The 22140-nt window shown below is 44.7% G+C and overlaps 1 protein-coding gene across 2 annotated transcripts in view; it reads left to right on the top strand.

Moving 5' to 3' along the window:
* The first annotated feature begins 235 nt into the window (after positions 1-235).
* KSR2 (kinase suppressor of ras 2) overlaps positions 236-22140 on the top strand; it is a 383972-nt gene continuing 362067 nt past the window's right edge. For both annotated transcript variants that reach the window (XM_046640610.1, XM_046640609.1), the window contains exon 1: positions 236-1475. In XM_046640610.1, the coding sequence (XP_046496566.1) occupies positions 1296-1475 (180 nt within the window). In that variant the 5' untranslated portion in view covers positions 236-1295. The remainder of the gene's footprint in view (positions 1476-22140) is intronic.

The following is a 22140-nucleotide window of genomic DNA, read 5'->3' as shown; positions in this document are numbered from 1 at the left end:
ATCGAGCCAGAAAGCCAGAGAGGACGTGCCCAGGTTCACGCTGACGTTTCTCCCGCACGCACCGAGGGTTTTAAAGTTGGGCGCACACCTGCTCCCAGCCAGAGCGCACCTGCTGAGCCGTACTCCGGCCTCTTCTCGCGAGAGCGCCGCTGTAGTAGTGGCCCCCACCCCCTCCCCGCCACCGAGTCCCTCTCCCCGCCCCCTCGCCGGCCTCCGCGCTCTGGCACCCTCCCTGCCACCTCCACAGCCCCCGGGAGCAGCCTCGGCCCGCCGCGCGCGCGCTTCCCCCATGCCCCCGCCCGCCGGACGCTCGCTCGCACGCACGCCCGGTAGTAATTTCACTTTGCCACGCGAGCTCCGCATCCCCTCGAAATCCCGCCCCCGGCTCCCCCTGTCCCCGCTGGGAGCCGTCCCCTGCCCCGGCCAGGTGCGCGAGCCTGCGCGCGCCTCCTCCGGCGGGTCCCTGGCGCGCCGGGGCCGGGGCCGGCTGGGGCGGATGCGCGCACGGCGCCTCTCCACCAACCCGCTCCCCTGCAGGTCCCTCGCTCGCTCGCCATCCCTCGCCGGCACTCCCTCGCTCCCCCCACCCCCCTTTGATTGACAGGCAAGATGTCGGTGTGGAGCGAGGCAGGAGCGAATGCAGCAGCCGTCACCCCCGGAGCCCGGCGGCGGCAGCAGCAGCAGCAGCAGCAGCAGCGCGAGGAGGAGACAGCAGCCAGCCGCAGTCGCCGCCGCAGCCGCGGGAGCAATGCAGACAGCATCTTGAGAACGCGCTAAAGCACCCCAAACGGTGGACAATGCCTTGTCACTGCAACTGGGAGGGGGGCAAACCAGATTTTTTTTGACATAAAAGCAAGCCAGCCAAAAATATATAATTTTGTCCTTCACGGAGCCGGTGTGTAAAGAGTGAGCGCTATTTTCCTTCTCCCCCTCCTCCCCCTCCTCCTCCTCCTTTTCCTCCTCCTCCTCCCCTCCCTAAGTGTACAGACAGCATCACATCACCTGGTTTGCTTCTGAGAAACAGCATCTCTCCTTTTCAGGGATCAGAGACTCAGTGAGAGAAGACATTCTAATGGAGTCGGCTTGATACCCCAAAATAAAATAATAAATTTTGGTTCTTGTCCCCTCCTCCCACCCCCACCCCCTCAACCCTGTGTGAGATGTTGGGTTTCTTCTTCATGAGACATTGTTGAGAAGTCGCAGTGGTTGGAGAGGCGGAGGGGGTAGACTACCTCCCCCCCCCCCTTTTTTCTCTCTGGGAGGAGGAGGAGGGAAGGGGGCTTGCAGAGCAAGCGATGGATGAGGAAAACATGACGAAAAGCGAGGAGCAGCAGCCTCTGAGTTTGCAAAAAGCCTTACAGCAGTGCGAGTTGGTCCAAAACATGATAGACCTGAGCATCTCCAACCTGGAAGGGCTTAGGACCAAATGTGCTACCTCCAACGACCTCACACAAAAAGAAATCCGGACCCTGGAGGTAGGTGTTGCCTAGGGGGGAAAGCAATCCTTGCTTCCCTCCCCTTTCTCCCCACCGTCCCCTTTCCTTTGATTCTGTTTGGGGTGGGGGGAGTGGAGGGCAGCAAGGGGGGTGCGATGTGGTTTTCTGTGGATTCTTGCAAAGCCTGCACTGGGTGGCCCTTTACTGTACTGCTGTCGTCTTCGCTTGGCTGGGTGATGGTAGTAGTAGTCGTTGGTATTCTTTATTATTATTCTTGCGGCTGTTAGTATCATTGGCTTCCTCTCTGAGGAGTGAGTTCTCTCTGTTTTCCGCTTGTGGATTTGTTTATATGCCAAGGGGGCTTGTGTGCCGGCTAAGACATTAAGACGCTGCAGAGAGCCCACGTGACCTTGCGCATTCTGCAGGTGGTCAAAGGTGCTTTTTGCTCGCAGAATGGGGCTGCCTATAAATACAGACCTTTTCTTCTCTCGGCCTCCTTCCCAGCGCCCCTTTTGCTCCTTGGATTTTGTGTTTTTTCCAGTGATGTACATGTCAGGAGGCAAGATGCATGGAAAAAAATTCCCCATTGAGCTACCCACTTCCAATCAAATCATTTTGATGCAGGGAGCTGTTGCAGGCCTAAAACGTGTAAAAAGATGAAAAAAAAAAAATAATTCCGGGAACAGCACACACAAGTGGTGCGGGAAAATACTCTTGAGTCTCGGTGGGACCATCAGGAAAGGGGTCCGGAGGAGGAGTTATCTTTGGGTTGTTGTAACATTCTCTCCAACAGAACTTAAGGGGGAGTTTGAAGCCGTTTTGCAGGGCTGGGATGGATGCAAAGTTACTCAGGAAGGAGATGGCAGAAGTTATTTCTTCAAAAGGCCATTTGGTCAAAGGAGGAAGGTTTCAAGAGCCATAGAAAGTGCCTGATGCCTGTGTCCATGTAATCAGTGGGCATGCACCTTGCTTGAAACATCTGAAGGGTTCAGCTCACTTCCCTCCCTCAAACTGGCCCAGCTGTACACATGGCTTGATTAAATTTGGGGACTCCCATTTGCTGGCATTTGCTGAGGGTGTTGGCAGTGGGGCTGGGAGCAAAGAACAGGGGTTCTCCCTGTGGTGGAGTGGGCATGTGCAGTGCTGGGAGCTTCCCTCTGTTTCCAAGGCCTGAACTCTTCAATCTCTACTGAATCTTTTAGCCTCTGTTCTAGCCTGGATGAGCACCTCTCTCTGATTCACTTTCAAGTCTTTCTTTTTTCTCCGTGGTTTTAAATTTGGCCAGATGTCAGCCTGCAGGAAGGTCATCAGTTTGAAAGTGGAGTTGTGTGTGTGTTGAATATGCTGTTTGCTACCCTCCGGTGCATGTCTGTGTGCACCTGTCATCTGGGAAAATGATCCTCAGAAATGAAATAAGATGAATGTCAAGGGGTGTAAGACGAGTGGAAATTCTGTTAGGAGGCACAGGTACTTTCTTTTTCAGAGCTTGGGGAGAGCAGTCTAGTCTAGGATTCTGCTGCTGGGAGAAAAAGTGTGGGATGCCTTGGCCCAGCCTTCTGTCTGTCTGAGCAGTGACCAAGATAATATTCTGTTCAGAACTGCATACAGTAAATAAATGAATAACCCCAGAGGGCGACCTGGGGTCTCTTCTGGTCCTCTGAGTCAGGAGTCCCAAATGCTAGTTTGTGTATTGCTGTGCAAGTTTCTCAAGTTTTCTTTTCCTCTTCAGCGTGCTCCATCCTCTGATAACTCCCTGGACAATGGTGATTGTCGCAGTGGGCCCTGGATTCTGTGGCTTCTTTTCTGCGTAGTGGTTTTCTTTTTAAACTGCGGATGGATGGAGTCATTGGTTTAGTGGGAGGTTGAAGTTATTGAGAATGCATCTGTTTGTTGGTTTCCTAGTCCCAGTATGCCACAGACCATGCCAACCATTTTGTCCGTATTGCCCAGGGAAGGGTCTCCAGCAATCATGCAAGTTTAGGCTTCCCAGGTCTGTAGGGCTAGAGTGGGACCGCTGAGGGAGGGGCTGGTGAGTTGGGGTCCAGTCAAGTCCTGCCAAACCTCACGTGGGCTTTGGATCCACAGGGGTTTTTTTTATCCCTAAGTTGTCAAATTTTGTATATCAAAACCACCTGGGGGAGCTTATTAAAAATGCACGTTCTCGGCCTCTAACCCCCAAGGTTCTAATTCAGTTGGGATTGGATGAGGCCCCGGGAATCTGCATTTAATAAATAGTCAAGGTTTCTGATGCGTATTTTCGTACTGATATTTTGAGAAATACTAATCTATTAGGAGATGGATGTCATGTTTCAGCTGTTGGTGATGACTCCTTGCTGACCAACACTAAAGAAACAGACCATCCCTGAACACCTTGATAATAAGCCAAATTTAGTATCGTGCATATACCCCTGTAGGAACAAGAATGTACAACATGGCCTTACCTTCAAGAAGCGTACTTCCTGGTTAGGGAGACAAGGCTACTGATATATATATATATATATATGTGAAATAATGAGAAAGTCCAAACAGTGAATAATATGGGAGACAGCGTGTGGCGCCATTAGGAATGTGTTCAGCTGCATAAAATGGTCAGTCCTACCACAGTGGTTAAGCAAATAATGGTTTCTTTTTCTCATGTGGCAAGAAGGCTGGAGGTATTTAGCTGCTTGGGTTGGCTCAGTAAGTTAATAATATCAGGGCTGATGTCTTTGCAAATTCTCGTGGCCTCTTCCTTATGGTTGCAAGATGGCTCCTGGAGCTGTCGACCTTACGGCCAGGTCAAGGCAGGCAGGAGGAGGACTGGGTGAGTGTGAAGGAATCAAGGGTTCCTATCTTTGTTTGGCTTCTCCTCCTCCTCCCTGCCCCGCAGAAGATGTTTAGTTGTGTCTTCCTGGCCAGAACTGGGTCAAATGGCTCGTCCAAGCTGCAAGGCTGGGAGGTGGGGAAGGGGGAACACCGGCATGATTGGTTTAGATGGGTCGAGATCCATTGCCTGGGTTGACCTGTTGCCACTCTGTATAAAATCGGGGTTCTTCTGGCATGGAGGCAGGCACGCAGGGGTATGGGTGGACAGCCGCATGTTGGCCACAGGATGTTATCGGGAGATATTTTGGTGGAGAACAGAGATCATGAGGTTTGGAGATGCACCGATGTAGTTTTGAATTTGAGCTTTTCTACTTACTTTTTTTGTTGTTGGTGAGGAAGATTAGCCCTGAGCTAACGTCTGCTGCCAATCCTCCTCTTTTTTGGCTGAGGAAGACTGGCCCTGAGCTAATGTCCGTGCCCATCTTCCTCTATTTTATATGTGGGATGCCTGCCACAGCATGGCTTGATGAACGGTGTTTAGGTCCCGGCCCGGGATCTGAACCGTTCAATCCCGGGCCGCCAAAGCAGAGTGCACGAACTTAGCTACCATGTCACTGGGCCGGCCCCTCTACTTCCTTTATCTTGGGCTAGTGACTTAAATTTTCTGACCCACAGTTTAGCTTTTGGCAAAATGACAATGATAGAATAATATTATCTACTTCAGAGTGGTCGTGAAGATTAAAAGAGATGATGTTTTCAAGGGTCTAGTGTTATTTCTGGCACAGTGCCTGCAGGCGCTAAATAAATGATAGCTATGATGATGATGGTGATTAGCATTACCTGGTATGGAATAGCTGCCACGGAAGGGAACAGCTCAGATCAGAGCGAGAGAAGAAAGAGCTTGAACAGCATTTCCAAAGTATGTTCTGTGGAACCCTAGGTCTGTGGGATGTTAGCATTTCTCATTCTTTCAACAAATGCTGAAATTCAGGCACTGTACTAGATGCTGGTGGTCAATAAGTATTCCGTGGACAAAATGAATTCTATGGTTAATACATTTGGGAAAGGTTGAGTTAAGCAAAGGGAAACAGACATATTTACTGCAGGACTTCTCAGAGCCTTTAATATGCCATCTATGTGCATGGTGCCTCTAAGGGAGGGTAGAGGCTGCAATAATTCCTTTTTCCAAGGCTCTCTCTCGGGATTGATGTTCCACAGAATACACCCGGGGAAACATTTGGCAAAGCAGTTAGGGAAGCTTTCTTGGTTGGGGAACTGGGGACCCTGAGTGGAGTGAAGGGTGGGGAGGGTTTCGGTTGCAGCGGTTGGGGAGAGCTTGCTGGGCAGAAACAACAAGCCAGATGAAGGCATTTTCATGCCGTGTCACGGACTCCTGGGGTCTGCCTAAGGACAGGGGAGTCAGACCAACAAAGTTTCATCCCTTTGATGGAGGAGATAGAAATCTTCAAAGATTTTGGAGTGACTACAATAAAAAAGATGTTTAAAGTTGGTCTGATGACAGCCTGCAGCAGAGGCCAGCAAACTTTTTCTGTAAAGCGACAGATAGCAAATCCTTGAGGCTTTGTGGGCCATACGGTTTCCATGGCAACCACTCACCTTGGCTGTTGTAACACGCAGCGGCTACGGCCAATAGGTAAAGGAACATTTGCCAATAAGACTTCATTTATGGGCCTGAAATTCAAATTTGATAGAATTTTCACGTGTCGCGAAATATTATTTTCCTTTTGATTTTTTTTTTTTTTGACATTTAAAAATGTAAAACCTACTCTTAGGTTTTGGGCCTTACAAAAACAGGTGGTGGGGCAGAGTTGGCCCACGGGCTGTAGCTTGCTGACCCCTCATCTATAGGGTGGATGATCCACTTCTGCTGATCTTGCCCGGGTCACTCATGTGGTGTGGTCATCTGGTGGCTCAACTGGGGCTGGATGGTCCAAGATGGCCTGGCTCACAGGGCTGGTGGCATGCTGGTGGTTGGTTGGGGCACCTCTGTTCTCCTCCACGTGTCCTCTCCAGCAGGACAGCCCAGATTTCTTACATGGTGGCAGCAGCAGGGGTCCAGGAAGATAAGCCCCAGTGCACAGCCTCTCTTAAGCCTCTGCTTCCATAACCTTTGCTAATGTCCCATTGGCTAAAGCAAGTTACGTGGATAAGCCCAGAGTCAATGTGGAAGTTACTATCTAAAGGTATGAATTCCTGGGGGTGTGGTTCACTGGGGGCCGATGAACAATCTGATGTACCCAGTGTACCACAGCTATGAAAAAACCCCAAAATAAAACCAAAGAGCCTGGAAAGGAGAGAGAGAGTATGGATGATCAGCAAAAGCCCCCTTGAGGAGGTTTAACCGACTCGAGGAGGCTAGCCATGAAATATCTGGGGAATGCCATCAGACAGAGGAAACAGCAAATGCAAATTTCTTGGGTGAGAATGTGCTCGAATGTTATCAGAGCAGCAAGGAGACCACTGTGGTTGGAGTGGAGTGAGAGGGAAAAGGATGAGGGGCCCAGAGGGAGACAGAAAATAGACTGTAGGGGGTAAAGTTGGGAGCAGGCAGACAAGTTGGGGGGGTTCGTGTGGAAGTCAAAGCTGGGAAGAGTGTGCTTTGGACTAGTATGATGGTTGGGGGCATGGGGCAAGTGGCTGGATTCAAAAGGTAAGTGGATGGGAAGTGCTCATGAATCGGATGTAGGGAATAAAGGAAAATAAGGAATTAAGGATTGTTTCTAGGTGTTTGGCCTAAGAGCCAAACTATTCTGAAATATTTCTGAAGTGGTTTGATGAAATGGTTTGATGAATGCTGCTTCAGATTTTTTTTTCAGTCCTACCCATACATGGATTGAAAACATTAAGCTTACATTGTTTAGCCTGGAGAAGATGGGGTAACCAATTATTGTTGATTTTATGTTGTTTGCATATTGGGTGGCTAGTCTTAGACTCCGATGAGGGCAAAGTAGGAGATGTGACTGGGACCAGACAGTGACATACACACAGACACACACACACACACAGACACACAGACACACACACACATTTCAAACCTGTACTACAGTAGGGAGAATGGCGTAATGGACCCCTATGTACCCATCACACAAATTCAACAATGATCAAATTATGGCCAGTCACTCTCCACCCGCCTCAACCTTCCCTAGATTATTTTAAACCAATTCCTAAAGCATCATAGCATTTCATTCTCAAATATTTCAGTATATATTTCTCTTTTTTTGAGATATCGTTGACATGTAACATGATATTAGTTTCAGGTATACAACATAATGATCCAATATTTGTCTATATTGTGAAATGATCACAACAGTAAGTTTAGTTAAATCCATCACCATACGTAGTTACAAAAATTTTTTTCTTGTGATGAGAACTTTTAAGATTTACTCTCTTAGCAGTTTCAATATGTATTTCTGATAAATAGTGAGTACTCTGTCTTAAGCATAATGAGATTACTATTATTACACTAACAATTCCTTAGATATTTCCCTAAACAACAAATCAAAACATTTATACGCAAACAAGAGCTTTACTTCTCAAAGTACAAACTTTACTTCCCAAAAGTTCCCCAAAGAGAACTTTACTTCCCGAAGCCACAGTGGAAGGCATCTGCCTTGCCCTAGCCCTGCTGGCATTACTTAAAACATTCTTGAAAACTGTCTACAGAGTCACTTTACAAGAAAAGAAGTCTCAATTTTTTCTTGACCTTAAATGGTAGCCTTTAAGATGGCCGCTTGACTGATCCCTGATGACTTTTGTCCATTTAAAATGTATAAATAGTCAGGTCCACTCTCAAAGAACAAGCCGTGTTGCCACTGAAGATGATCATGACGGTGTTCTGTGCACAGCGTCTGAAAGGAAACTCAAAGAGAAGCGTCATGGCTTTGGTGTTAGGATAAGTCTTTAGCTATTCCCAATGTCTACTCTGAAACGGGACCCAGTTGGTTAGCTTCAACATTCATCCACTCATCCACTCATCCACTCATCCACTCAACCACTCATCCACTCATCCACTCATCCACTCATCCACTCATTCCACTTTGTGTTAAATGCATTAGACGTATAAAGGTGTCTGGAACAAAGTCTTGCCCATATGGGGCTTAGGATGTTCAGATATATGGAGTGTGTCAGGCACTGTGCTAGATACCAGGACACAGAATATGTCTGCTCGTGGATGTAGTGATGTGATGTTAAAGCTAGGACTTGAAGAATGATGAAGTTAACGAGAGATGAGGAAAGGCTGTTCCAGGCAGAAGGATGGGATGTGCAAAAGCCTAGAGGTAGGAAACAGCATGGAGGACGTCCAGCGTGGCTGGAGTATAGTGTTTCGGCCCCATTTGAAGGCAAGGGGATGGAGCAGGAATTTTTCCTTTTTTTAACTGGGTTCCTTTGCATCTTTTTCCTGTCTCATCTCCTCATTATAGAAAAACGAGGCAGTCCCATTTGCCAAATTGAATAAAACTCTCTAATCTATGATCTCCACTTCTCAAATACAATTTGAAAGCATAACATGGATTTATTGGTCCCCTAAGGTGGAGGCAGGTTCTTTAACACCACAACAAACACAAACCATCATAATAATAGATGGGCAAGACCTTGAGAAGGGTAGGGTGGGGGGAGGGGAAATAAAGCCAGGAGAAAAGAGGTGGCGAAATGGAAATACATTTTAAGTCCTGTGCTTTGTGGTTTATTATTAACAACAGTACAGAAAATGTCTGTAAGAGTTATGAAAAATTCATTAGGAGCATGCTACAGGTCTGCGAAGCTGGTCATTGTTTGATCAGATTAACGATAATGAGAGCAGTCTTAAATTAACTCAGATTAAGAGGAGGACTCCCGCCACCCCCCATTATTCAGTCATACATACATAATCACATTTCTTCACAGCCAGTCGCCCTGAGTTGTCTGCTAGGATGGGAATGAGGGTCTTTGCAAAGGCAGAGCCAGGACAGCAGAGGGTGGGCTGAGCCCAGATGCCACCTGGAAATGGGGTCCCATGGAGGAAGAGTCCCTGGACACTCTTCTGGGCTCTAGCTTTTTTCTAGTCTCCCTGACACTGCCCTTCTGTTTTTCAGACTGGTTTCCTTCTTTCTGGGTCTGCTTCATCCCAACTCATGATTTCCCAGCGTTGAGCCATGCCATGTCCTAGGGGCTGGGGATATATCTGTGAGTGAAACAGGCAAAGAGCCCTGATGTTGTGCAGCTGACGTTCTAGTCAGGGAGACAGACAATAAACAAACAAACAGAAAGAGTAAGGAAATTGAAAGTATGATAGAAGGTGGTAAATATTATGGAGAAAAATGAGCAGATTTCATGGAAAATGTGGCATTTGAACAAAGACTTAAAGGAAGTGAGGGGGAGTGGTCCATGAGGTTATCTGGGGCACGGGGAAAAGCACTTAAAATGAGGCAACAGCTTGTGCAAAGGCCCTGAGGTCTTGGAGGAACAGCCAGGAATCTTGTGTGACTGGCGTGGAGGGTTGAGTATCAGGTCAGAACAGCAAAGTGGGACCAGATCAGTAGGGTCTTTTAGACCAGTATAAAGATTTTCACTACATGAAATGAAATGCATTGGAGGGTTGTGAGCAGAGGAGTTCCTGATCTGACTTGAGTTTTAACAGCATCTTTTTAGCCAATGGTTGAGAATAGACTGTGGAGCATGAACAGAAGCAGATAAATGAGTTAGAAGACTATTGCAAGGGAGAGACGACGGTGAGCCGTGGTTGGATTTTGGATATATTTAGAAATTACAGCAAACAGGATTTCCAGATATTTTTGACCTTGCCTGTTGATCGATGTAAAGAAAACAGTGGTGTTTGCCGATTGTATTAATCCGAGCTCTTTTACTGCAGGTTGACAGAAACATACCTCAAATTGCTTATGCAAAAAGGGGGAATTCTTTGGCTTACATAACTGAGAAGCTTATGGGTAGCACTAGCTTCAGCATGGCTGGATCCAGGTACTTAAAGCCTGGAGACAAGGACCTCTCTCTCCATTTCTCAGCTCCACTTTCTCTGTGTGTTGCTTTCATTCAGGCAGTCTTTCATTCTGGCAGGATGGCCAGTGGAAGCGCCATGCTTACATTCTGTCATCTTGGCTACTGTGAGGGAGGAGCATGGTTATTTCCCCATGACTCCAATGAATGTCTGGGGTGGCCTGTTCACTGGTCAGGCTTGGTTCATTTCCCTACTCCTAGGGTTGGGAGGGCACAGCATTCTGCAGCCAGGGAGGGAGGTCAGCTCTTCCCAAGCCCCATGGACTGAGCAGTGAGGTTCTCCAAATGAAAGCTGGGATGTTGTAACCGAAGGATGATAAGCTTTGCTGCAAGAAACAGTAGATTCTGTTGTCCCAACATTGTCCCAATTCTTAATCCAGAAATCCAGCAAATGCAGAAAATTCTAAGTAGGGTATAAGGATCAAAAGGGCAGAGAGAGTGTTACTGGGAATGTCTGGATGTTTGGAGTGGGGTGTTTCAGAGCACTTTTAACTCAGCGTTCCCAAAGTCAGCTGGATTTACATAATGACCTCCTTACTCCACTTGTCTATCTGAGACCAAGAAACCTTTGCTTCCAGTGTCTTCTCATGTCTGGCCTCCCTTTCAAGATGGGCCGTGTGTCTTTGTTGGGACAGTGAGTGGATGGAGAAATGGAACACAGTGCCCCAGTCCCAGCTCTGCCACCTTCTCACCACCGTCTAACTTGGGCAAGTTACGTAACTTGACTGAGCTGTAGAGGATCCTGGGAGGATCAAAGGAAAGAAGGTTATTAAAAGCACTTGGGACACTGTGGACCTACAAGACAGGGTCTGGCTGTATTGCTCCCAGGTAGGGAACACTTTATGATATTTGCCGAGGATAGAGTCGCCAGATGAAATAGAGGATGCTCAGTTAAACTTGAATTTTGGATAAACAACAAATAATTTTCCAGTATAAGTATGCCCAAGTATTGCATGAGACATACTTATGCTGAAAAATTATTCATTGTTTATCTGAAATTGAAATTTAACTGAGTACCCTTTTATTTGCTAAATCAGGCAGTGCTAGGACACCATAACAAGGGTAATGCATTATTGTCACTGATCACTCATGCCTAACCCCCAATGGCCACTTCATGCTAGGACCAGGAACATTCTCCAAATTGTAGACATCACTAGTTTTCAGATTGGACACGAATGAACTTTTTGTTCTTATTTTTGACTATGAGTTTATGGCTAAGTTTGAATTCTTAAATTTGACTGTATACATATGGCAGCCCTATAATACCAGATTTTAAAATTCTCGTTTTAAGATAGGTTTAAGTTTTGGGTAACAGTGTTGGCTCTTCCAGGCGTGAGCCGTAACCCTGGTCTTAATCTTCTCTGGGTCTCAGTTTCCCCATCTGTAATAATAGGAAAATGACAATATTAAACCTCCTACTGTTTTTAGGAGGATTAGATAATATGTGCGAAGTGCTTAGCTCGGTGTCTGGCACACGACAAGCTCTCGATAAACGGGAGCTGCTGCAGCTATGGTAAACCTATAGAAATTAATCTGGCGGGTCTAAAATAATCTGTGTTTGGTTTTCCAAATTAACTTCTCGGCTCTATTTGGGAATTTTCTGGTTGAATTGTTCCTGTGATTTGGGCTTGGTGCCTAGCAGATCAAACCCTTGGAGCAGAATGACAGGGTGCAATCTTGAGCTTGACACGTATGGGCAGCTTCCAGCTCCCAAATGGGGAGCGGGAGGAAGGAGGGGAAGGGGTACTTCTCACAGTGATTTGAACCGTTGTTCCTAGGTTTGGCAACCGTGATTTTGGCAGTCTTGACTCTAGATTTTGCCCAAATCCAAGCAGGCATGCCCTGTCTAGCAAGAGGCATGGACACAGGCGCACGACTTGAATCTAAGCCATGGAGATGTGCTCCTTTTGGAGTCATTCTCTGCAGCCGTGGTCCTTATTTCTATGATTTCTACTATTTCCATCTATTCCTCACCTGCGGGCCCTGAGCAAATGCCAGGGGTAGGTACGAATGGACACCTGGGTCATCAGAAATGCATGAGGGCTGCCCAGGAGCAGGGTGAGGGCACGGCTAGCCCGAGGTTTCCCGTATGTGTTATGCTTGCTTCTCTTTGCTTGAGATCATTTAAAATGGAAATATTTTTCCAGCTTGGTGTTTTTATCCATATGCTGCTTTGAGAGAAGTGTTTTTAGATGACTGTGGGAGACACTCACAGCCGCTGAAGTCTCTGCGCTGTAAGATTCTCGTAGCTTCTGTAAAAAGAGTGTGCTAGGGGCTTATGAAACTTCAGAGGCAGATCGAAATGTGCTTCTTTCTTCTTGAAATGAGCATTTTTACCAGTGAAAGACAAAGTTATTTGAAAGTCTACATTACAAATTCAGTGTTAACCTTGTAACCGTAGCTAGCATTTACCTGGTGCTTGTTGTATCCTAGGGGCTCACCTGAGCTTCACGTACATGGCTACCCACAGTGTGGTCTGTGGATGGGTGGCATCGGCGCCACCTGGGAGCTGGTTAGAAATGCAGAGTCTCAGGCCCTGGCCCAGACTCACTAGATTGTGTTTTAATACAATCGGGTGATTTGTGTGCACATTAAAATTTGATAATCACCACTTTAATCCTCAGAACAACCCCAGTATTATTAATTCCATTAAAAATTTTTATTGTGATAAAATATACATGATATTTATCATTTTAACCATTTATAAGCATACAATTCAGTGATATTAAGTACAGTGACAATCTGCTGTAGCCATCATCACTAGCTATATCCAAAACGTTTTCATCATCCCCAACAAAAACTGTACCCAGTTAACAATAATTCTCCTTTTCTCCCTCCCCCAGCTCCTGGTAACCACCATTCTACTTTCTGTCTCTATGACTGTTCCCATTATAGGGACCTCGTTTAATTGGAATCACAGTATTTGTCCTTTTGCGTATGGCTTATTTGACTTAGCATAATGTTTTCAAGGGTCATCCATGTTGTAATGTGTGTCAGCACTTCATTCTTTTTTTATGGGTGAATAGTATTCTACTGTATATATCCATTTTGTTTTATCCATTCATCTGTTGACGAACACTTGGGTTGGTTCCACCTTTTGGCTATTGTGAATAATGCTGCCATGAACATTGGTATGCAAGCGTCTGTTCAGTTCCTTGCTTTCAGTGCTTTTGGATGTATTCCTAGGAGTATTAACCCCATTTAGACATGTAGAAAATTGAGATGCAGAGGCGTGAAGGTGCTTATCTGAAGTCACACAGCTGCTTGGTGGTGGTGCTGGGTTTCTGGATTTATTTCGTCCCTTCCATTGACGCCAGCAGCCACAGGCATCCTTAAAGAGAAAGGCGAGTGTTTTCCTTCCTTTCTAGGGGCTGACAATATGGGCTAGTGGGAAATCTTGGTCTTTGGAGTCTGCCAGATCCCTGATCTCTATGAATCTGGAGTTTGCCAGATTCACATCCCTGCATTTGTCTTTGCTCAGTGTGGTGTCATGGACACACTACCCATCCAGCCTTAGGCTCCATTTTTCATCCATAAAATTGAGATAACAATGCCTACCCCAGGGGAATTGCTGTGAAGGTTAAATGAGAAAAAATAATTCAAGTGCCAGGTTTGTAAATATTCAACAAGTATTGTATACCATTAAAAATAAGGTTCCTTAAAAAATTAAACATAAAATTCCCATATGATGCAGCAATTCCTCTTCTGGGTATATACCCAAAAGAATTGAAAGCAGGGACTCAGATATTTGTACATGAACGTTCATAGCAGCATTGATCATAATAGCCAAGAGGTGGAAACTACCCAAGTGTCTATCAACAGATGAATGGCTAAACCAAATGTGGTCTATCCGTACAGTGGAATATTATTCAGCCATGAAAAGGGATGAAGTGCTGATACACGCTACAACATGGATGACCCTTGAAAACATTATGCTAAGTGAAATAAATCAGACATCAAGGGACAAGTACTGTATTACTCCACTTGAAGGAGATAGCTGGTATGGTCAAATTCATAAAGGCAGAAATAGACTTGTGGCTGCCAGGGGCCGATGGAGGGAGCAATGGGGAGTTAGTGTTTAATGGGTACCGAATTTCAGTTTGGGAAGATGAAAAGATTCTGGAAATGGATGGTGGTGATGGTTGTACAACAATATGGATGTGCTAAACTGTACACTTAAAAATGATTAAAATGGCATATTTTACGTTATGTATATTTTACTACAAAATAAAAAATAAGGAGGAAAAGGAAGGAAGAAATGACTTTTTCTGGTGCTAATTTTATCCTGGAATACATTATTACCTTGCTTTATACCAGCATTTGGTTGGTGCCTGGGAAAGGTGTGGTACTTTAAAAAAAAATAATGTACTGATGATAAAATCATTACCCATAAAGGATCAGTGTTGTTATTGGGTGCTGGCAGTGTACCATAGACCGAGTGAAGCACTTTCTGTGTGTCATCCTATTTTCATCCACACAACGACCCTGGGAGGTAGGTACTATCACATTTGACACATGACAAGACTGAGATATCAAATAACTTTCCCAAGGACACACAGCCAGTTATTGGTGGAGGCCGGATTGAGGGCCTCAGGATGTGCTGTCCTCCAGGCCATGCTGTGTCCCTCCCAGGATGTCCCAAAGGCAGCCCACCAAGGGCACTTTTAGATCTTAATTATGCCTCCACGTTGCAGGCAGAGGGTGGGTGGTGAAGGTCATTGGGCCACCTCTGCCAGGAGCAGAGCCGCCTGTGGCTTTTACTGCCTGTGGCTGCTGAGTGATTTTTCTCCCCTGGATGGGGACAAACATATGACAAGGAGAATGGATGTTCGGGGAAACTTCCTCAGGGCCGGAAAGAGCTCTTGGAAACAGTACCAGTAGAGTCCTTCCCAGGAGAGACCAACCGGTTTCCTCCGTCTAAAGCAGCCCTGATATATGCAAATCGAACTTGTAATTCACCTCCAAAGCTGCCGCTTCCAGATTCCTAATTGAGAGATGCTAATTAGGAATTATGGAGCCTTCGTCATCCTTGGGGGTGCTTTGCACATCATGTTCGGGCTCATAGCATCCTTGTCAACAAGTTATCAAGACTCCTGTTTTTGTAGCAGAAAATAAGATGGGCTGGTGAAGCTTCGCATGGTTGCTTAAGAAGGAAATCAAGGCTGGGATGGGGAGAGAGCTGGTTTTTCTTCTTTTCCCTGTTGTTTGATTCCAGATCTACATGAAAAAGATCCGTAGGCAGGCATAACTTTGTTTCTGAAAAGGCCACCCTGGGCAGTGTCCTATGGTAGGTAAGCACACACTTTTGGAATCAGTCCTGAGTTCAAATCCTGGCTTTGCTGTTTATTGGCTGTGCGTCGTTGAGCAACTCTGCGTCTCGGTTTTTCCATCTGTAAAATACAGATAATAATAGGACCTACTTCCCAGGGGTAGGATTTAATGAGGCAATTCATGTAAATGCTTGGCCTTATATTAGGCGTGCAGGCTGTAATAATATCAATAAGCCACTGCTGTCATTACTATATAATTACTACCATGTAAAATACCACCGTGTGTTAAAAACGATCAGCATAAAGTATCTTCCCCTTTAAGAAGTGAGATCCATAGGAGACTATTTTAAAGTCGTCTTTTTTTTTCTTCTACTTCTTCTCCCCAAAGCCCCCCTGTACACAGCTGTATATTCTGGTTGCAGGTCCTTCGAGTTGTGCTGTTAAAGTCTTTTTTAATGGAAAATTTTAACATAATAGAAAAAATAGTGTAATGAGCTTCCATGTACATATCACCCAGATTGCACAATAATCAACGTTTCCTCAGTCTCATTTCTTTTGTCTCCATCCTTCTGTGTGTGTGTATTTTTTTTTTTTTAAAGATTTTATTTTTTCCTTTTTCTCCCCAAAGCCCCCCGGTACATAGTTGTATCTTCTTTGTTGTGGGTCCTTCTAGTTGTGGCATGTGGGACGCTGCCTCAGCGTGGTTCAATGAGCAGTGCCATGTCCGCGCCCAGGATTCGAACCAACGAAACACTGGGCCGCCTGCAGCGGAGCGCGCAAACTTAACCACTCGGCCACGGGGCCAGCCCCCTTCTGTGTGTGTGTATTTTAAAGCAAATCCCAAAGATGTAGACATTCACCTGTAAACATTCAGTGTGCATCCCAGCCAGGTAAGTCCTTCTAAAATAAGAGAGCCACAAAGCTGTTACCCTAGTTTACAAAATAGAAAACCGAGTTTCTTAATGTAATTTCATACACAGTCCATGTTCAGATCTCTCTGGATGTTTTTTAAATGTCTTTTTGCAGCTGATTTGTTTGAATCAGGATCCATACTAGGATCTCACGCTGCATGTGGTTTATATGTCTCTCAAGTTCTTAATCTTCATCGTTCTTGCTCCCTTTTTTCATGTGACTTATTTGTTGACAAAACTGAATCATTTGTCCTGTAGAGTTTTCACGCTTCCTTAGGGTATGGTTTAACTTGTTCCTCTGTTCCCATATTTCCTGTCAAAGTATAGCTCAATCTAGAGATGTTTGATTAGTTTTAGGTTTATTTATTTGTTTATCTTTTGCGAGAATAATTCATAGGTGAGCCTGTGTATTTTGTTATAATTGCACCAGAGACCACACAATATCTGGACATCATGCTTTCAGTGAAGCTAAGATTGACTGAACAGGACCAGGTGTTGTCAACCTGATCCACCCGTTAGAATGTGTCCCGACAGTCTTTCACCTCACGACTGGCAGCCTCCGATGACCATATCTAGATCCTTTATTCCGTTAGTGTTGCAATATGATGCTTTCCTGATTCATTCCTTCTGCATTTTAAGCTAGAATTCTTTTATAAATAACTTTTGCTTATCGTCTTTATGGTTTCCCTGAAATCTAGTTTATATGGAAAGGCAGGATAAATATTGGTTCTTTCCCTTTTTGTTGTTAGTGCCATCAAGTCGATTCTGACTTCTTGCAACCCTATGGACAGCATAGGAGAACCCTGCCCAGTCTTTTTGCGCCATCCTCTCCCCTTCCAGCGCTGTATCAGACAATGCTCTGCTGCTATTCACAGGGTTTGCATGGCCAATTTTTTTGGAAGTGCATGGTGGCCGGGTCCTTCTTCCTAGTCTGTCTTAGTCTGGAAGCTCCTCTGAAACCTGTCCACCATGGGTGACCCTGCTGGTATTTGAAAAACCAGTGGCATAGCTTTCAGCATCACAGCAACACGCAGCCACCACAGTGTGACAACTGGCAGATGGGTGGTGTGGTTTCCTGACCAGGAAACGAACGTGGGTGGCAGCAGTGAGAGCGCAGAATCTTAACCACTAGACCACCAGGGCTGGCTCTTCCCCTTTATTCACCAGTTTCTCAAATAGAGAGTTGGTACCCTAGCAACATCCATAGATGGCTAGTGATTTTTAAGAATATTATTATGAACTCATGGGTTTAAAAAGATGTTCTTGATGTGCTTCGGTCCATTGCAGCCATTACTCTTTTTGGAGCTCAATGTCTCATCTTTGGTCAGTGGAAGCCCTTTAAGTTGCCTCCCACATTCTTCAGACTTGGTCTTGGTTATCTTGAATGGCTTCCATGCCTTCTGCCACAACAAGTTGTTCCAGGATTATTTTGGTCCCTACTCGTGGGATCAGCCATTTCTCAAAGGAGCCCTGATTCCTTTTAGAGAAAATGGTATTTAGAAACCACAGTTGGGCACTAGGGGTATTCATTGCTACTGGGTTAGCATTTCAGTGGACAGAATTTAGGAAAAAACATTTTTCAGAGAGAGAAAAGTGAATTCATAATCCATTTCCAACTTAAATATAAGATTATATGATTTTACTTAACTTTTTTTTTTTAAAGGATTTGACCACTTTCTTTGTGATTTTTTTTATAAAGATTTTTTTTAAAATTTTTTTTTCCTTTTTCTCCCCAAAGCCCCCCTGGTACATAGTTGTATATTCTTCGTTGTGGGTCCTTCTAGTTGTGGCATGTGGGACGCCGCCTCAGCGTGGTTTGATGAGCAGTGCCATGTCCGTGCCCAGGATTCGAACCAACGAAACACTGGGCCGCCTGCAGCAGAGCGCGCGAACTTAACCACTCGGCCATGGGGCCAGCCCCAGATTTTACTTAACTTTTGATTTTCTATTTGCATCTCTTTTTCTCTTAAGCTACAAATCTTGGTTTCTAACTACATTGACCTAAATACTTATTATATATGCTGCAAAATAATGATACCTATACTGCTACTATTAAATAAGAATACTGAATGTGATTAAGATTTTTTTGTACTATTTTGTCATTAGGATATGTCCTGCTCTATATATCCCCATGTTTTAAAGTCACATAAAATTTTCCTGTGTAGTTATGTCACCAACTTGATATACAGTTAAGTTCATTTGTTTCAATCAAAATTTTTTTCTCTTAGTTTTAACCTCCATTTAAAAGCAAATATATATGTATATACACATGTATGTACGTATATGACAAATATACATTAATAAATAAATATCACCCCCTTTCTTACACAAAAGGTAGACTATTATATACACCATATACCCTAAAATCTAAAGTAAAGCACCCCTCTTTAGTTCTGTTTCAGCTAAGTTGTTTGCTTTCTTGCGTTTATAGATTTGAATTTGTTGATTCTCGTTATTCGCGGTAGTTATGTTCCACGAAGTCATCACTGAATTAATGAGTGCGGAATCGTTGTCATGGGAGATACAGGCTTAGATTCCTGTGAGCCTCTGGCTACGTTTTTGTTAACTGATCGACACATAACCTTGTTTTATATGTGTTTCTGTTTAAAGGTACCTTATTTGATATGTGTTAACATTGAACTCACGGCCAGCACTACTGTGACTCCTTCCTGAATGAAACTTAATCTAACACACGTGTTTTCTCCATAAGGCGCATCCCAGCCTTCTTGCGTTTGGAAACACTAAGCAGTGCTTCAGCAATATGCTTGGGGGCCATTTTAAACAGTGAAATCATCAAAAAAGAAAAAAAAAAGCGCAAAAGTGTGGCTCTAAATAGACCACGAAAAGGACGCTTGTTTATAGAATGAGAGCTGAAACAAGAAGCTGGAGTGTCACTTTGTTCGACCTCAGCTGGCGGCGTCCAGGGGGCAACTCAAATTTTTCACTGCCCTGCATATGTTCCCAAGCAACTGTGAAAAGCATGAGTATCGATTTTGGAGTTACAAATGCATTCTAGTGAGTAGGAAAATCTGCAATAGGAAATCCGCAAATGATGAGGGTGGATTATATTTTGTTTGCCTATCTTTATTTTCTTTCTCCTTCATTCTCCACTAAGTTGTAAGCCCCACGAAGGGAAAGACCGTGCATATATGTGTCCTTTCCATGGTGGAAATTTAATAATGATGCATCCATTCATCCATATGAATCCCCAAGTGAAAATGGATATTTTCTACTTTTGATCTTATAGCTCTAAATATTTGTGTGTAATTTGTTTTAGATGTGTTTCCATTCTTCTAAAGTAGTCGTTCTTTGTCAATAAGGCACTGGTCTGGCACTTCAGTCGCCAAATCTATCAACTCTGCTGGTTTTGGGTCTTCAGAAATTACTTACGTGAAGTCAAGCTCATGTGAAATTTCCCAAGTGCTGGATTTGGGACTGTTGTCCACCCGACCATATGATCAACTCGGATTTTCTTTAAATAGGGAGCTCTGTTAATATGTGCAACCTGGGCTTTCATTTACCCCAGGTTGCTTGACATGTCTTCTTTCAGCCACACTGACTCTGACCCAGAGGCTCATTACATTGTCCTGATAGCTGATCTTCAGCCACGGACTAGAGCCTGTTAGGGAGAATTTCTCACAGAATTTCTCGGAGAAGTTAGAGCATTTGCATGAGATTGGCTGATGAGGTTTTGTAGGATGTTGCTAATTTGAGCCTCGCTGGGTTTGCCCTGTCTTCAGATAGGTGGGAACATTTCTGGGTGTGATTAGCAGCCTAAATATACCACATCGTCATGCCTGCAGAGGAGCTGGGCTTCCAGAGAGCTTGAGAAGGAGCCCTGGCTGCTGTCTGGGGACCGCTGCGCTAGAGTCTTCATCACACTTTGTTTACATTGGGTGCATCAAATTCTAGGCAAATAAAAGTATACAGCCTCCATAAATAGCAGTCACACAAACACACATTTACTAAATTCTTTAGGGATTTGCATTTATATATGTAAGAAGAGCATCTGCTATTTCCCAATTACTTCTTTTTATTTTGAAAGGTTCAAACCACTTGGCTAGCTATGCATCCTCTTGTGGATGCCATGATAACATTATTGGGGATGGAAAAGGAGGAGGATTAAGTGAGTCCAATGCAATGACTTAGTTGCTGATAATGATGACTGTCATTTAATGAGTGTTTATTATGTGCTAGACCTGGTGCTAAGAGCTTTGTATTGATTAAGAGCTTTATATTGATTGGATTTTGTCCCCTTACAGCAGTTGTGAGGGGATGGTATCAACATCTGCATTTTACAGATAAGGACACTGAGGCTCAGAGAGGTGAAACAACCTCCTCAGAGTCACACAGCCTGTTAGTGGCAGAGTCTAGGTTGGCCTGACTCCAAAGCCAGTGTGTTAACCACCTCGGTTAGAAGTGTCTCTGAAAGCCTCTTTATGATCAGGTCTCACTGTGGGGCGTCAAAGACAGCTGTATTCGACATGGTGAATATTTACTGAACATTTATCATATGCCGGACACCACAGTTGGCATTTGTGGAATTAAGAAAACACCAGCAGCCAGCACTTATGTAGTATTTAATGTGCCCAGCACTGTTCTGAGGATTTTACATATATTGGCTCATGTAATCATATAATAACCATTCGAGGGATGTCTTATTATTACCCTCATGTTACAGATGAGGAAACTGAGGCCCAGAGAGGTTAAATAAGAAGTCAGAGTCACCTGGTGAGTCCACAGCAGCCAGGATTCACACCCAGGCACCAGGGTCCCCGAGTTGGACCCCTACACTGTTACCGCCTCTCCAAGATAAAGCAAACACTGGTAAGGGCGGAGGAACTGCTCCTCAGGTGCTGTAATGTGGAGGGAGGAGGGTTGCCATGTTTCCACCTACAGCGAGTCCACAGTTTCATGAGTTTGCCCCCAGGAGTTCGCACTCCGTCTGCTGCAAACCCATTTTGAAGCCAAGTGGGCCCCGAATTCAGAAACTCTGCTTCTGCGTGTTCCCATACTGCCTCCCTGCTCCCCAGAGCTAACTATTGGTATCAGTTTGCTGTGTATCCTTCTGGACTGTTTTCTGTGTATTTGCATATACAGATGTGTGTTTGTAGGAAATAGGTTTCATTGCTTTATTTGTATATATATGTTTTATAGCTTTACGATACACATCATTTTGTAGTTTTCTTTTTTCACTTAGTAATATGTTCTGTTATTAGTTCCTTCTTTTTCAAGTCTTCTCTGTTCTTGCTGATTCCGTCTAGTTCTTCCCTCATTTACTGAGAGTGGAGTATTAAAGTCTCCAACGCTTATTATTCAATTGTTTATTTCTCCCTTCAGTTCTGTGAGTTTTTATTTCATGTATTTTGGGGCTTTGTTGTTAGGTGCATGTTGTTTACAGTTGTTAGTCTCCTCTTTTAAAATGTAGCATTATAGTCAATAGGATGTGTAGCAGTGAGCATGGGCTCGGATGTGCTGCAGTAACAAGCAACCCTCAATCTTCAGTAGCTTAACACAGCAGACGTCGTCTTTCCTTCATGCTACATGTGCCGTGCAGGTCTAGAGTCTCTCATGGGCCTAAGCTGATGGGGACTTCAACTTCACAATCACTAAGGCAGGAAAGGGGATGTGGAGACCACTACACTGGCTTGAGAAGGCTTCCATCTGAATGTGACACGTGTCACTTTTGCTCATGTTTCATTGGCC

The sequence above is a fragment of the Equus quagga genome, chromosome 15 (assembly GCF_021613505.1).
Source record: "Equus quagga isolate Etosha38 chromosome 15, UCLA_HA_Equagga_1.0, whole genome shotgun sequence".
Lineage (NCBI taxonomy): Eukaryota > Metazoa > Chordata > Mammalia > Perissodactyla > Equidae > Equus > Equus quagga.
This window is presented reverse-complemented; position numbering and strand designations above follow the sequence as displayed.